General features: G+C 44.2%; 1 protein-coding gene across 25 annotated transcripts in view; it reads left to right on the top strand.

Annotated features, from left to right (window-relative positions):
• The window catches only part of LOC139416728 (heparan sulfate proteoglycan 2), a 190,475-nt gene that overhangs the window by 161,989 nt on the left and 10,969 nt on the right, over positions 1-17,517 (top strand). For 19 of the 25 annotated variants that reach the window (XM_071165742.1, XM_071165753.1, XM_071165740.1 and 16 more), the window contains 14 exons: positions 116-263; positions 1,095-1,211; positions 1,479-1,496; positions 2,479-2,563; positions 2,780-2,924; positions 3,103-3,205; positions 3,405-3,514; positions 3,586-3,793; positions 4,518-4,739; positions 5,490-5,734; positions 5,967-6,138; positions 6,347-6,469; positions 13,223-13,279; positions 14,535-14,610. In XM_071165742.1, coding sequence (XP_071021843.1) covers positions 116-263; positions 1,095-1,211; positions 1,479-1,496; positions 2,479-2,563; positions 2,780-2,924; positions 3,103-3,205; positions 3,405-3,514; positions 3,586-3,793; positions 4,518-4,739; positions 5,490-5,734; positions 5,967-6,138; positions 6,347-6,469; positions 13,223-13,279; positions 14,535-14,610 — 1,829 coding nt within the window. The remainder of the gene's footprint in view (positions 1-115; positions 264-1,094; positions 1,212-1,478; positions 1,497-2,478; positions 2,564-2,779; positions 2,925-3,102; positions 3,206-3,404; positions 3,515-3,585; positions 3,794-4,517; positions 4,740-5,489; positions 5,735-5,966; positions 6,139-6,346; positions 6,470-13,222; positions 13,280-14,534; positions 14,611-17,517) is intronic. The other 6 variants (XM_071165756.1, XM_071165745.1, XM_071165758.1 and 3 more) reach the window with 2 other exon arrangements.

Genomic DNA, 17,517 nt, shown 5'->3' with positions numbered 1-17,517 from the left:
TAGTGAAGATGGTGCCTATCTGTATCTGACTATTTTCCATCTACAGTATGTGCCTTGTGAACAGGATCCTGATTTAACCTTTTGTAACATGTTCTGTGCATTCTTCTCTCTGTAGCTGGATGGGGAGCTTCCTCCTAAGTGTATACAGGTAGTCAACACCTTGACGGTTCCTGGATTGACCCACGAGGATTCTGGGACATACGTGTGCACTGCCTCCAACAAGCAGGGAAAAGTGGAGGCCTTCACCACCCTCAAAGTCCATGGTCAGTCAGCTCTATAGAAACACACTGTGGAAGAGAATATAACATTGTTGCCTGTATCCAACTCTATGATTCCCTGTTCTATGTCTGTAATTCATAGACAGTCAGTTCAATCAGAGGGGAACTTTAAATATTGGCAGTATCTAGCTCCCTGATTCCCTGTTCCCTGTCTCTGGTTCATAGACAGTCAGTTCAATCAGAGGGGAACTTTACATATTGGCAGTATCTAGCTCCCTGATTCCCTGTTCCCTGTCTCTGGTTCATAGACAGTCAGTTCAATCAGAGGGGAACTTTACATATTGGCAGTATCTAGCTCCCTGATTCCCTGTTCCCTGTCTCTGGTTCATAGACAGTCAGTTCAATCAGAGGGGAACTTTACATATTGGCAGTATCTAGCTCCATGATTCCCTGTTCCCTGTCTCTGGTTCATAGACAGTCAGTTCAATCAGAGGGGAACTTTACATATTGGCAGTATCTAGCTCCCTGATTCCCTGTTCCCTGTCTCTGGTTCATAGACAGTCAGTTCAATCAGAGGGGAACTTTACATATTGGCAGTATCTAGCTCCCTGATTCCCTGTTCCCTGTCTCTGGTTCATAGACAGTCAGTTCAATCAGAGGGGAACTTTACATATTGGCAGTATCTAGCTCCCTGATTCCCTGTTCCCTGTCTCTGGTTCATAGACAGTCAGTTCAATCAGAGGGGAACTTTCCATATTGGCAGTATCTAGCTCCATGATTCCCTGTTCCCTGTCTCTGGTTCATAGACAGTCAGTTCAATCAGAGGGGAACTTTAAATATTGGCAATATCTAACTATATCTCCTCTATCTCTACAGATCGAGTGATGCCCCATTTCACCCAGGAGCCCCTGTCCTATCTCACTCTGCCCACCATCAAGAACGCCTACAAGTCCTTCAGCATCAAGATCAGCTTCAGGCCAGACAATCCTGATGGTGAGAATTCAGTCACATTGGTATAATCACATTAATGTAGTAGACTAATGTTTTTGTCTGTAGAGTTTCGGTGCCAGTGGATTTATGCATTTTTATGACTCAATGATACTCCATCTGTTATGATCTTATTTTGTGTCCTTTAGTACGTTGTCGTTCCTTATTTTTGTCTTGTTTGTCATTTATTGTCGTTTTCCCATGTATGATTTTACCCCCCTGTTCTTCTATCTCTCCACACTCCCCCTCTGTTCTTACCTATGCTGTGTGAAGGTCTCATACTGTATGCGGGTGAGTCGCAGTGCTGTAACTCACACACTCAAGAATGAAGCAGGTGTTGCTTTTTGGGCTAAAAGTCCAGAAAAGCCACCAGTGATGTTTACCTTTTATCTTGCTATAAGGCATTGTAATGTAGAGTACAGCTGGTAGCAGTGAGAGAGAAGCCTATGGAGAATGACCTATGTCCTCATTCAGGCATGATGGTTGTATTGGCAGCCCCCCGCTCGTCAATCCATTACAGTCATTGGCCTAATGGTGTCGAGATGCATGGAAAGATGGCCATTATTACAATCCATTTCATCACTCTGCATCAGCTTATACCAACAGGATTGCAATGCTGCTTCCAAAGACACACTTTATTATTGCAAAATTAATGAAATACAATGTCTCATTCACCTATACAATGAATGAGCCTCATAATGGACATTGTACAGTATTGTATGTGGCTATAGGCATTTGTCTTCCCAGTTCTGACGCTAGTACAGAGCACAGTACCACCAGCAAGATGGGGTGCTTAACGAGTGACACACATACTCTGATGATAACTTCCATACCAACTTTATGGAAGTTATACAGAGTGAACAGAATAACAAAACAACACTTGTGCCGCATTTAAGCTCTATCCTCTTCCCTTTCAGAGCCATAGATGTTAGGGATATGCTTATGTTTAGAAGGCATGGTTTTAGACTGCCCTGGCTTTGACCTTGATGATGATGATGGCCGCGGTGCTAGTTGGGAAGAGTTTAGCAGAGCATGTGTCGTTGGCATGCAGCCCGTGTAAAGGCAGAGCTAGACCAGACCAGACAGAGCAATGCCCCAGGGCAGCAGATACTAGAACCTGGCTTTGACTGTCCCAAGCTTGGCACTAAACCTGCTAGCATGCAGCTTTTTTGACTGAGTGACCTCAGCTCTCACCCTGGTGCCTCTGCTTCTGACTGGCTCTAGGAGTGGAGGTGTGTGAACACAATTAATTGTACCTCTACTTTTCCATCAGGTATGATCATCTATAACGGACAGAAGAGGACCATGGGAGCAGACTTCATCTCTTTGGGGCTGGTGGGAGGCAGGCCTGAGTTCAGGTGAGCACCTGGCAGTGTCATTCTGGAGCATTAGGGGTTGCTATGCACGCTATATGAGCTCAATGTGTAAGAATAAACAAGTTATTGATAAATGGTAACTTAAACTGACATTAGAGTCTGTCAATATTGATGCTGATCACGATTATGATGAGAGTGACAATGATAATAACAAGAACGATAGCAATAACGCTAACCTGAACTATTTTCTCCCGGCAGGTTTGACGTGGGTTCTGGCATGGCCACCATCCGCTACCCCACACCCATCAAACTAGGAGAGTTCCACACCATAGAACTCCACCGAAACCAGACACAGGGCTCCATTGTAGTGGACAGAGAGGCTCCAGTCAACGGAAGCTCCCAAGTAGTTTTACATTATTATTTTTTTGATCCAGAGACTGTTGAACAATATTATTCAGACAAAAATATCCAACAGAAGCTCCCAGGTAGTTTTTCATGGTCAGTTATAGACTGTTGAATTTATACAAAGTACATATGCAGGAGATTAATCCATGAACACTGTTTCCTGTCTCGTATTACAGGGCAAGTTCCAGGGGCTGGATCTGAATGAGGAGTTGTATGTAGGTGGTTACCCCAACTACACCCTCCTGGCCAAGACCGCTAGCCTCAAGACTGGCTTCATTGGTTAGAGATTATTGTTTTGTTTTGTAGCTAGTTATGCTTAACAACAGTACTACACACTTTGATTACACTGTATGTAGTGATATTAGTGCCAACTGGAAGTGAAATTGAATCATTTTGAATTGTTATAGAGCTATTGTTCACTGTTTTGGAATGTTCTCATTGGTTCATGGTTTAAGGTTCATGTTCTTGTTCTGTCCAGGCTGCATCCGTAAGCTGGTCATCCAAGATGATGAGGTCATCTTCAAGGATCTGGACCGCAGCTCTACGGGCGTGTCCAACTGTCCTGTCTGCACTGACCGTCCCTGTCAGGTCAGCTGACCACCACTACCTCAGACCCCACTTATTAAATACAATTCATTCATAGTGATGTTTTGTTTCAGAATGGAGGGATATGCCAGGACTCTGATGCCAGTCTGTACAAGTGTAGCTGTCCCAGAGGATTCACAGGGAGTAACTGCCAGCACCACTCCTCCCTGCACTGCCACCCAGAGGCTTGTGGACCAGACGCCACCTGCATCAACCGTCAGAACACCCTGGGCTACGACTGCCGATGCCACTTGGGGAAGTCTGGAAACAAGTGCATGGACGGTAAGGGAAACAGGTTATTTTCCTTTGCAATGTCCCCTCCTCGAGTGGGCAAGTCTCTGCCCACCCGAAGATGGTAGAACAGTGGCTCGACCCACACGGGCCCCACGGCTCGCCCCACACAAGCCCCACGGCTCGCCCTACACGGGCCCCACGACTCGCCCCACACGGGCCCCACGACTCGCCCCACACGGGCCCCACGACTCGCCCCACACGGGCCCCACGGCTCGCCCCACACGGGCCCCACGGCTCGCCCCACACGGGCCCCACGGCTCGCCCCACACGGGCCCCACGGCTCGCCCCACACGGGCCCCACGACTCGCCCCACACGGGCCCCACGGCTCGCCCCTAGACTCGCCCCACACGGGCCCCACGGCTCGCCCCACACGGGCCCCACGGCTCGCCCCACACGGGCCCCACGACTCGCCCCACACGGGCCCCACGGCTCGCCCCACACGGGCCCCACGGCTCACCCCACACGGGCCCCACGGCTCGCCCCACACGGGCCCCACGACTCGCCCCACACGGGCCCCACGGCTCGCCCCACGACTCGCCCCACACGGGCCCCACGGCTCGCCCCACGACTCGCCCCACACGGGCCTCTGATGGCAATACGACAGCGGACCTCCTTTCCCTTGTTTGCTGTACCGTATAACCATTGAGGCATGATCCCACTTTCTTTCTAAACATCATATTTGAACATCTTGTTGATGTTTGTTTCCTCTAGGTGAATTGGTGACTACTCCCCTGTTTGACGGTATGGACTCGTATATTGCATACCCTCCTCTGACCAACATCCACAACGACCTGCGCATCGAGATGGAGTTCAAACCCATGAATCTGGACGGTCTGATGTTCTTCAGCGTGGGCAAGAAGATGAAGACGGAGGACTTTGTCTCCCTGGAGATGGTGGATGGACACGTGCAGTTCCGCTATGAACTGGGGACTGGTGAGAGCGTAGAGATTCAATATAATACTGTATACTGCATAGTACACAATAAGGAGTTTTATTATTAATTATATTTATTGATGTGGGTGAGAGGCCCTGATACTGTTATACTATGATATCTACTCAATCTGCTGTATCCTCTCCAACTGTTACCTTTTCGTTTTCGAGCTCAAAGCTGTTTATGGTTGTGCCATAGATTCTTGAATCTAAAAGGGATACTTCGGGATTTTGGCAATGAGGCACTTTATCTACTTCCCCAGAGTCAGATGAACTCATGGATAGTATGTTTATGTCTCTGCTTGCAGTTTGAATGAAGTTGCTAGCACAATTGATAATTAGCCTTAGCCGCAATGACTGGTAGTCACTGCCCAGTCATTGCGCTATGGTATCTGCTAGCATGCTAGGAAATACCATAGACTTCCAGTCATTGCATAAATGCTAGTTAGTGTTGACTCGCGTAACTTACTTCATACTTGACACAGAGACATAAAAATGGTATCCAAGAGTTAATCATTGCCAAAATCCTGAAGAATTCCTTTAACTAATAGATTGAGTCACCTGTAACTGTTGACCGATATAATCATTTTCTCTAGATGAAGTATCTCCGCTGTTTCATTGGCCTAGTTTTCACACTTAGCTCCTCTCAGGTATCAACAAAACAGTGGAAAAGGAAACTAGCAAAGCATTAGCAAGCACTGCCGTGCTCAGACAGTATAATAGTGGAAATCATGCTACTGTCTTTGTTTCCAGGCCAGGCTGTCCTGCGCAGTCCTGAGCCGGTCACCCTGAGCCAGTGGCACCGCTTGGAAGCCGGGCGCCTCGACAAGGATGGCTCTCTGAAGATTGACGGTGGCCGGGAGGTCAGGAGGTCGTCGCCAGGCAAGGCCCAGGGCCTGAATATCCACACCCCCATGTACCTAGGAGGAGTCCCCAACTTAGATATCATACCCAAGGCCCTTAACATCAGTGTTGTGTACGGTGGATGCATAGGAGAGGTGAGCTCAAAACACACACAGCATGAGCCATGATGGCCTTTATTATAATTCATAAGCACTTATGTCATGTTTATAACCACCATATTACTACAATAGCGTCACATTTCCACACAGTCACAGAACATCAATAGTTTAAAAAACAAACGTGAAATTGTCTTCTTTTCCCTGATCGTTTGACTTGAATAATTGGACTTGATTGGACCTCTAACCCTCTGTGTTGTCCGTTGTCCAGGTGTCCATCAACGGTAAGAAGGTGGACCTGTCCTACAGCTTCACAGACAGCATGGCCATCATCCAGTGTAAGGACAACAGTCCCTGTGACCGCAACCCCTGTCTAAACGGGGCCAGCTGCATGCCGAGCGCCGAGTATGAGTACCAGTGTCTGTGCAAGGACGGCTTCGAGGGTGAGTCCATTGTATAGTTAGTACTTAATTTATCTATGGGATTTCAGTTTGGTTAGAGCTATGTGCCGTAGATTGATTTAATAATTGGCATTCAATAACCCTATTCTGAAAATAATCTTTCCCAAACGAGAACTGTCGTGTGTATCTCTCCCCCTAATGCCACTTTGACCCCTCTAATTTCTGACCCCTGTCTCTGTGCCCTCTCCAGGTGAGAAGTGTGAGGTGTTGAAGGATACCTGCCAGAGCAGTGACCAGTGCCAGAACGGAGGCAGCTGTGTCAACAGCCAGTGTGTGTGTCCTGTAGGCTTCAATGGCCCCGTCTGTGGAGAGAGTGAGTACTGCTCTAGTCCCCTCCTATACACATACACTACACACACACAACCATTCCACTATATATTCTAGTCCCCTCCTATACACTACACACACACAACCATTCCACTATATATTCTAGTCCCCTCCTATACACTACACACACACACAACCATTCCACTGTATATTCCACTATATATTCTAGTCCCCTCCTATACACTACACACACACAACCATTCCACTATATATTCCACTATATATTCTAGTCCCCTCCTATACATTACACACACACAACCATTCCACTAAATATTGTAGTCCCCTCCTATACACTACACACACACACAACCATTCCACTCTATATTCTAGTCCCCTCCTATATACTACACACACACAACCATTCCACTATATATTCCACTATATATTCTAGTCCCCTCCTATACATTACACACACACAACCATTCCACTAAATATTGTAGTCCCCTCCTATAAACTACACACACACAACCATTCCACTATATATTCCACTATATATTCTAGTCCCCTCCTATACATTACACACACACAACCATTCCACTATATATTCCACTATATATTCTAGTCCCCTCCTATACATTACACACACACAACCATTCCACTATATATTCTAGTCCCCTCCTATACACTACACACACACAACCATTCCACTATATATTCTAGTCCCCTCCTATACACTACACACACACAACCATTCCACTAAATATTCTAGTCCCCTCCTATACACTACACACACACACAACCATTCCACTATATATTCTAGTCCCCTCCTATACACTACACACACACAACCATTCCACTAAATATTCTAGTCCGCTCCTATACACTACACACACACAACCATTCCACTATATATTCCACTATATATTCTAGTCCCCTCCTATACATTACACACACACAACCATTCCACTCTATATTCTAGTCCCCTCCTATACACTACACACACACAACCATTCCACTATATATTCCACTATATATTCTAGTCCCCTCCTATACACTACACACACACAACCATTCCACTAAATATTCTAGTCCGCTCCTATACACTACACACACACAACCATTCCACTATATATTCCACTATATATTCTAGTCCCCTCCTATACACTACACACACACAACCATTCCACTAAATATTCTAGTCCGCTCCTATACACTACACACACACAACCATTCCACTATATATTCCACTATATATTCTAGTCCCCTCCTATACATTACACACACACAACCATTCCACTCTATATTCTAGTCCCCTCCTATACACTACACACACACAACCATTCCACTGTATATTCCACTATATATTCTAGTCCCCTCCTATACACTACACACACACACAACCATTCCACTGTACAGTGCCTTGCGAAAGTATTCGGCCCCCTTGAACTTTGCGACCTTTTGCCACATTTCAGGCTTCAAACATGAAGATATAAAACTGTATTTTTTTGTGAAGAATCAACAACAAGTGGGACACAATCATGAAGTGGAACGACATTTATTGGATATTTCAAACTTTTTTAACAAATCAAAAACTGAAAAATTGGGCGTGCAAAATTATTCAGCCCCTTTACTTTCAGTGCAGCAAACTCTCTCCAGAAGTTCAGTGAGGATCTCTGAATGATCCAATGTTGACCCAAATGACTAATGATGATAAATACAATCCACCTGTGTGTAATCAAGTCTCCGTATAAATGCACCTGCACTGTGATAGTCTCAGAGGTCTGTTAAAAGCGCAGAGAGCATCATGAAGAACAAGGAACACACCAGGCAGGTCCGAGATACTGTTGTGAAGAAGTTTAAAGCCGGATTTGGATACAAAAAGATTTCCCAAGCTTTAAACATCCCAAGGAGCACTGTGCAAGCGATAATATTGAAATGGAAGGAGTATCAGACCACTGCAAATCTACCAAGACCTGGCCGTCCCTCTAAACTTTCAGCTCATACAAGGAGAAGACTGATCAGAGATGCAGCCAAGAGGCCCATGATCAACTTTGGATGAACTGCAGAGATCTACAGCTGAGGTGGGAGACTCTGTCCATAGGACAACAATCAGTCGTATATTGCACAAATCTGGCCTTTATGGAAGAGTGGCAAGAAGAAAGCCATTTCTTAAAGATATCCATAAAAAGTGTTGTTTAAAGTTTGCCACAAGCCACCTGGGAGACACACCAAACATGTGGAAGAAGGTGCTCTGGTCAGATGAAACCAAAATTGAACTTTTTGGCAACAATGCAAAACGTTATGTTTGGCGTAAAAGCAACACAGCTCATCACCCTGAACACACCATCCCCACTGTCAAACATGGTGGTGGCAGCATCATGGTTTGGGCCTGCTTTTCTTCAGCAGGGACAGGGAAGATGGTTAAAATTGATGGGAAGATGGATGGAGCCAAATACAGGACCATTCTGGAAGAAAACCTGATGGAGTCTGCAAAAGACCTGAGACTGGGACGGAGATTTGTCTTCCAACAAGACAATGATCCAAAACATAAGGCAAAATCTACAATGGAATGGTTCAAAAATAAACATATCCAGGTGTTAGAATGGCCAAGTCAAAGTCCAGACCTGAATCCAATCGAGAATCTGTGGAAAGAACTGAAAACTGCTGTTCACAAATGCTCTCCATCCAACCTCACTGAGCTCGAGCTGTTTTGCAAGGAGGAATGGGAAAAAATTTCAGTCTCTCGATGTGCAAAACTGATAGAGACATACCCCAAGCGACTTACAGCTGTAATCGCAGCAAAAGGTGGCGCAACAAAGTATTAACTTAAGGGGGCTGAATAATTTTGCACGCCTAATTTTTCAGTTTTTGATTTGTTAAAAAAGTTTGAAATATCCAATAAATGTCGTTCCACTTCATGATTGTGTCCCACTTGTTGTTGATTCTTCACAAAAAAATACAGTTTTATATCTTTATGTTTGAAGCCTGAAATGTGGCAAAAGGTCGCAAAGTTCAAGGGGGCCGAATACTTTCGCAAGGCACTGTATATTCCACTATATATTCTAGTCCCCTCCTATACACTAGACACACACAACCATTCCACTATATATTACACTATATATTCTAGTCCCCTCCTATACATTACACACACACAACCATTCCACTGTATATTACACTATATATTCTAGTCCCCTCCTATACACTACACACACACAACCATTCCACTCTATATTCTAGTCCCCTCCTATACACTACACACACACAACCATTCCACTGTATATTACACTATATATTCTAGTCCCCTCCTATACACTACACACACACAACCATTCCACTATATATTCCACTATATATTCTAGTCCCCTCCTATACATTACACACACACAACCATTCCACTAAATATTCTAGTCCCCTCCTATACACTACACACACACAACCATTCCACTATATATTCTAGTCCCCTCCTATACACTACACACACACAACCATTCCACTAAATATTCTAGTCCGCTCCTATACACTACACACACACAACCATTCCACTATATATTCCACTATATATTCTAGTCCCCTCCTATACATTACACACACACAACCATTCCACTCTATATTCTAATCCCCTCCTATACACTACACACACACAACCATTCCACTGTATATTCCACTATATATTCTAGTCCCCTCCTATACACTACACACACACACAACCATTCCACTGTATATTCCACTATATATTCTAGTCCCCTCCTATACACTACACACACACAACCATTCCACTATATATTACACTATATATTCTAGTCCCCTCCTATACACTACACACACACAACCATTCCACTCGATATTCTAGTCCCCTCCTATACACTACACACACACAACCATTCCACTGTATATTACACTATATATTCTAGTCCCCTCCTATACACTACACACACACACAACCATTCCACTATATATTCCACTATATATTCTAGTCCCCTCCTATACATTACACACACACAACCATTCCACTAAATATTGTAGTCCCCTCCTATACACTACACACACACACAACCATTCCACTATATATTCTAGTCCCCTCCTATACACTACACACACACAACCATTCCACTATATATTCCACTATATATTCTAGTCCCTTCCTATACATTACACACACACAACCATTCCACTATATATTCTAATCCCCTCCTATACACTACACACACACAACCATTCCACTATATATTCTAGTCCCCTCCTATACACTACACACACACAACCATTCCACTATATATTCTAGTCCCCTCCTATACATTACACACACACAACCATTCCACTAAATATTGTAGTCCCCTCCTATACACTACACACACACAACCATTCCACTATATATTCCACTATATATTCTAGTCCCCTCCTATACACTACACACACACAACCATTCCACTATATATTCTAGTCCCCTCCTATACACTACACACACACAACCATTCCACTAAATATTCTAGTCCGCTCCTATACACTACACACACACAACCATTCCACTATATATTCCACTATATATTCTAGTCCCCTCCTATACATTACACACACACAACCATTCCACTAAATATTCTAGTCCGCTCCTATACACTACACACACACAACCATTCCACTATATATTCCACTATATATTCTAGTCCCCTCCTATACACTACACACACACAACCATTCCACTATATATTCTAGTCCCCTCCTATACACTACACACACACAACCATTCCACTATATATTCTAGTCCCCTCCTATACACTACACACACACAACCATTCCACTCTATATTCTAGTCCCCTCCTATACACTACACACACACAACCATTCCACTGTATATTACACTATATATTCTAGTCCCCTCCTATACACTACACACACACAACCATTCCACTAAATATTCTAGTCCGCTCCTATACACTACACACACACAACCATTCCACTATATATTCCACTATATATTCTAGTCCCCTCCTATACACTACACACACAACCATTCCACTCTATATTCTAGTCCCCTCCTATACACTACACACACACAACCATTCCACTATATATTCTAGTCCCCTCCTATACACTACACACACACAACCATTCCACTATATATTCTAGTCCCCTCCTATACACTACACACACACAACCATTCCACTATATATTCCACTATATATTCTAGTCCCCTCCTATACATTACACACACACAACCATTCCACTAAATATTGTAGTCCCCTCCTATACACTACACACACACAACCATTCCACTATATATTCTAGTCCCCTCCTATACACTACACACACACACAACCATTCCACTATATATTCTAGTCCCCTCCTATACACTACACACATACAACCATTCCACTATATATTCCACTATATATTCTAGTCCCCTCCTATACATTACACACACACAACCATTCCACTAAATATTCTAGTCCGCTCCTATACACTACACACACACAACCATTCCACTGTATATTACACTATATATTCTAGTCCCCTCCTATACACTACACACACACAACCATTCCACTATATATTCTAGTCCCCTCCTATACACTACACACACACAACCATTCCACTAAATATTCTAGTCCGCTCCTATACACTACACACACACAACCATTCCACTATATATTCCACTATATATTCTAGTCCCCTCCTATACATTACACACACACAACCATTCCACTATATATTCTAGTCCCCTCCTATACACTACACACACACAACCATTCCACTAAATATTCTAGTCCGCTCCTATACACTACACACATACAACCATTCCACTATATATTCCACTATATATTGTGGTCCCCTCCTATACACTACACACACACAACCATTCCACTATATATTCCACTATATATTCTAGTCCCCTCCTATACACTACACCCACACAACCATTCCACTATATATTGTAGTCCCCTCCTATACACAATACACACACAACCATTCCACTATATATTCCACTATATATTCTAGTCCCCTCCTATACACTACACCCACACAACCATTCCACTATATATTGTAGTCCCCTCCTATACACAATACACACACAACCATTCCACTATATATTCCACTATATATTCTAGTCCCCTCCTATACACTACACCCACACAACCATTCCACTATATATTGTAGTCCCCTCCTATACACAATACACACACAACCATTCCACTATATATTCTAGTCCCATTAGATGTGACTTTATTATCATAGACAGTGAAGGAGACTAGCAGATCAAATGGAACAATTCTGGATAGAGTATCTGGATAAGAAATCATTGCAACCTAATTACCTAATTATAACACTTTGACTGTGTTCACATATAGTATTTTTGTTTTCTCTCAATTAGTCCAACAATTTCACTGTTGCCATAAATGCTGATGTATGGTATAATTGTGATTGCTGATTTTGTTTGTAGCGCTGTTTCTTCATTAGGAGATACAGACATCTCTGGACATACCATCAAATCGCTTCACAGTAGCACTGTGTATATGTTAGCTTAGAATACACCCCTATAGTCTTGACAGAGATATTTGTTACCTGTAGACATAACAATCTCTCTCCCATGGACCATTGCATTAGCTCGGCCTCAACCAGACCCCTCGTCTAAGGAATGGGCCCATATGAAGATAATTCTCCACACTCTAACCTCCACAACGTAACATCCAAAAACTATTCTACTCTATAGGATCCAGCAGTGGTCTGTAGTGTTGGGTGTCAAAGCCACATGATCTTGTGCGTCTTATCCCTGCCCTCTAATGGCTATATTCCACACACACAGGCCAGGTCTCCAGCTTCGCCGATGCCCTGTGGAATTTGGAGGGTAGCGGGGGGAATGGTACAGTATCCCTCCCTTCAGTTCTGCCTGACACAACTGTGACTAACAGTCAGGGGCCCATCTGCTCGACCTAAGGGCCCCCGAGAGCCCCCGCATGGCCCCCGCCGCCAGCCTAACACACACACTCAGCAAATCAGAGAAACTTACACAACACTGTACTACCAAAACAACGCTACACATTCATATTCTGTACTGAACTGGTGGCTGGGGTTCCTATCCTGTGAAATGTTGGGAGGGGGGAATTGTACGTTGTTAAAGGCTAAGGGTACGGTGGTGTGCAGATGGATATTGCGTCTTCTTGCAGTTGTGTATTATTGGGTTTTGGCCCTTTGACACTTTTTCTCTCTCTTGTTTGAGATACTGTGTATGTTTTAGAGATGCAAGACATTTAGAATTCCCCTTTTGTCCTCTCCTAAACAAGTGTCCTGTCGAGTCTGTGACAAAACCAACTACTTACTGCAACATCTTCCAAACTACCGTCTTCCAAACTGCCTGTCCAAACTGCCATCTTCCAAACTACCGTCTTCCAAACTGCCTGTCCAAACTGCCGTCTTCCAAACTACCGTCTTCCAAACTGCCTGTCCAAACAGCCGTCTTCCAAACTGCCGTCTTCCAAACTGCCTGTCCAAATCAACAACAGAACAACTGTTTTTTTTCTCCACTTCTGCTCTCGTTCGTTGGAAACTGAGAATGTGAAATGCATTATTTTCTACCCATTGGAACAAGGATGTTCGTTGTCAGTTACTAACCACTAAAAGTATTTTGATGAAAGTATTATGATGTGAGAGCCGTTTGGGTGAGTTGAAACTCCCTTGAAGATGATAACTATGCATGGAGCACTCGATCGCCTGGGTCCACACTGCACTGAGATGCCTGTCTCGCTTGACTCTACAGACCTAGTGTGTGTGATGAATGACATGTACTATGGAGAATGTCGTCTGGCTCTGGTATTTTGCACAGTTTGTCTGTCAGTACAGAATTTTCAATCAGCAACATTAGTTTAAAATACTGTGTTGAGGAATGTGTCAAAAGTACAGTTATTTACAAATATAAATACAAGTATTGATAAGAACATTTATTTGTCTTTTTCCCTCTTTCTTAACTCTTGTGTACTAACCACTGTTAGTTTCTAACTGAGCCAGTTGGACGGAGGTTCTATTCACCCTGCTGCCACCGGAGGGAGCGCTAACACTAAGGCTCAATATAGCAACATACAGGAAACTGAGGTGTTGTGTTTTCTACTCTGTTTTTATAGATGCCCCCATTGAGTATGCAGTTAAATTCTATGACAACGGTTACCTTGCTCTTCCCAAGACTATCTTCCCCAGAAGGTGAGCCAGAGTTTCCCAAGTGGAGAAGGAAGTAACTTTCTTTAAGCTGTATCAATTTCCTTCTCTACAATTGTCACTATTGTATTGAGACATTGACATGGTCTAGGTAGTTTTAAAACCATGTCTGGGTCTTCCCCCCCCCCCTCTCTCTCTCTTTCTCTCTCCCTCTCCCCCTCTTACACTCTCTTTCTCCGTGTGTACAGTGCATTTGGAAAGCATTCAAACTCCTTGACTTTTTCCACATTTTCTTATGTTACAGCTTTATCGTAAAATTGATGACATAGTTTTATTCCTCATCAATCTACACACAATACCCCATAATGACAAAGCAAAAACAGGTTTAAAGACATTTTTGCTAATGTATTAAAAATTCTACGCTGAAATATCACATTTACATAAGTATTCAGACATTTTACTCAGTACTTTGTTGAAGCACATTTGGCAGCGATTACATCCTCAATTCTTCTTGGGTATGACGCTACAAGCTTGGCACACCTGTATTTGGAAAGTTTTTCCCATTATTCTCTTCAGATCCTCTCTTCAGATCCTCTCTGTCAGGTTGGATGTGGAGCGTCGCTGCACAGCTATTTTCAGGTCTCTCCAGAGATGTTTGATCAGGTTCAAGTCCGGGCTCTGGCTGGGCCACTCAAATACATTCCCAAAACCACTCCTGTGTTGTCTTGGCTGTGTGCTAAGGGTCATTGTCCTGTTGGAAGGTGAATCTTCGTCCCAGTTGGAGGTCCTGAGCACGCTGTAGCAGGTTTTCATCAAGGATCTCTCTATACTTTGCTCCATTTTTTTTTTTTTTTTTTTTTTTATTTCACCTTTATTTAACCAGGTAGGCTAGTTGAGAACAAGTTCTCATTTGCAACTGCGACCTGGCCAAGATAAGGCATAGCAGTGTGAACAGACAACACAGAGTTACACATGGAGTAAACAATTAACAAGTCAATAACACAGTAGAAAAAAAGGGGAGTCTATATATACATTGTGTGCGAAAGGCATGTGAAGGTAGGCAAATAATTACAATTATGCAGATGTAAAGGTAGAGATATTGGTGTGCAAAAGAGCAGAAAAATAAATAAATAAAAACAGTATGGGGATGAGGTAGGTGAAAATGGGTGGGCTATTTACCAATAGACTATGTACAGCTGCAGCGATCGGTTAGCTGCTCAGATAGCAGATGTTTGAAGTTGGTGAGGGAGATAAAAGTCTCCAACTTCAGTGATTTTTGCAATTCGTTCCAATCACAGGCAGCAGAGAACTGGAACGAAAGGCGGCCAAATGAGGTGTTGGCTTTAGGGATGATCAGTGAGATACACCTGCTGGAGCGCGTGCTACGGATGGGTGTTGCCATCGTAACCAGTGAACTGAGATAAGGCGGAGCTTTACCTAGCATGGACTTGTAGATGAGCTGGAGCCAGTGGGTCTGGCGACGAATATGTAGCGAGGGCCAGCCGATTAGAGCATACAAGTCGCAGTGGTGGGTGGTATAAGGTGCTTTAGTGACAAAACGGATGGCACTGTGATAAACTGCATCCAGTTTGCTGAGTAGAGTGTTGGAAGCAATTTTGTAGATGACATCGCCGAAGTCGAGGATCGGTAGGATAGTCAGTTTTACTAGGGTAAGTTTGGCGGCGTGAGTGAAGGAGGCTTTGTTGCGGAATAGAAAGCCGACTCTTGATTTGATTTTCGATTGGAGATGTTTGATATGGGTCTGGAAGGAGAGTTTAGAGTCTAGCCAGACACCTAGGTACTTATAGATGTCCACATATTCAAGGTCGGAACCATCCAGGGTGGTGATGCTGGTCAGGCGTGCGGGTGCAGGCAGCGAACGGTTGAAAAGCATGCATTTGGTTTTACTAGCGTTTAAGAGCAGTTGGAGGCTACGGAAGGAGTGCTGTATGGCATTGAAGCTCGTTTGGAGGTTAGATAGCACAGTGTCCAAGGACGGGCCGGAAGTATATAGAATGGTGTCGTCTGCGTAGAGGTGGATCAGGGAATCGCCCGCAGCATGAGAAACATCATTGATATATACAGAGAAAAGAGTCGGCCCGAGAATTGAACCCTGTGGCACCCCCATAGAGACTGCCAGAGGACCGGACAGCATGCCCTCCGATTTGACACATTGAACTCTGTCTGCAAAGTAATTGGTGAACCAGGCAAGGCAGTCATCCGAAAAACCGAGGCTACTGAGTCTGCCAATAAGAATACGGTGATTGACAGAGTCGAAAGCCTTGGCAAGGTCTATGAAGACGGCTGCACAGTACTGTCTTTTATCGATGGCGGTTATGATATCGTTTAGCACCTTGAGCGTGGCTGAGGTACACCCGTGACCAGCTCGGAAACCAGATTGCACAGCGGAGAAGGTACGGTGGGATTCAAGATGGTCAGTGATCTGTTTGTTGACTTGGCTTTCGAAGACCTTAGATAGGCAGGGCAGGATGGATATTGGTCTGTAACAGTTTGGGTCCAGGGTGTCGCCCCCTTTGAAGAGGGGGATGACTGCGGCAGCTTTCCAATCCTTGGGGATCTCAGACGATATGAAAGAGAGGTTGAACAGGCTGGTAATAGGGGTTGCGACAATGGCGGCGGATAGTTTCAGGAATAGAGGGTCCAGATTGTCAAGCCCAGCTGATTTGTACGGGTCCAGGTTTTGCAGCTCTTTCAGAACATCTGCTATCTGGATGTGGGTAAAGGAGAACCTGGAGAGGCTTGGGCGAGTAGCTGCGGGGGGGGGGGAGCTGTTGGACGAGGTTGGAGTAGCCAGGCGGAAGGCATGGCCAGCCGTTGAGAAATGCTTGTTGAAGTTTTCGATAATCATGGATTTATCGGTGGTGACCGTGTTACCTAGCCTCAGTGCAGTGGGCAGCTGGGAGGAGGTGCTCTTGTTCTCCATGGACTTCA

The sequence above is a fragment of the Oncorhynchus clarkii genome, chromosome 9, assembly GCF_045791955.1.
Source record: "Oncorhynchus clarkii lewisi isolate Uvic-CL-2024 chromosome 9, UVic_Ocla_1.0, whole genome shotgun sequence".
In the NCBI taxonomy this organism is placed as follows: domain Eukaryota; kingdom Metazoa; phylum Chordata; class Actinopteri; order Salmoniformes; family Salmonidae; genus Oncorhynchus; species Oncorhynchus clarkii.
The sequence above is the reverse complement of the archived record's forward strand: the minus strand, read 5'-3'. Positions and strand labels throughout refer to the sequence as shown.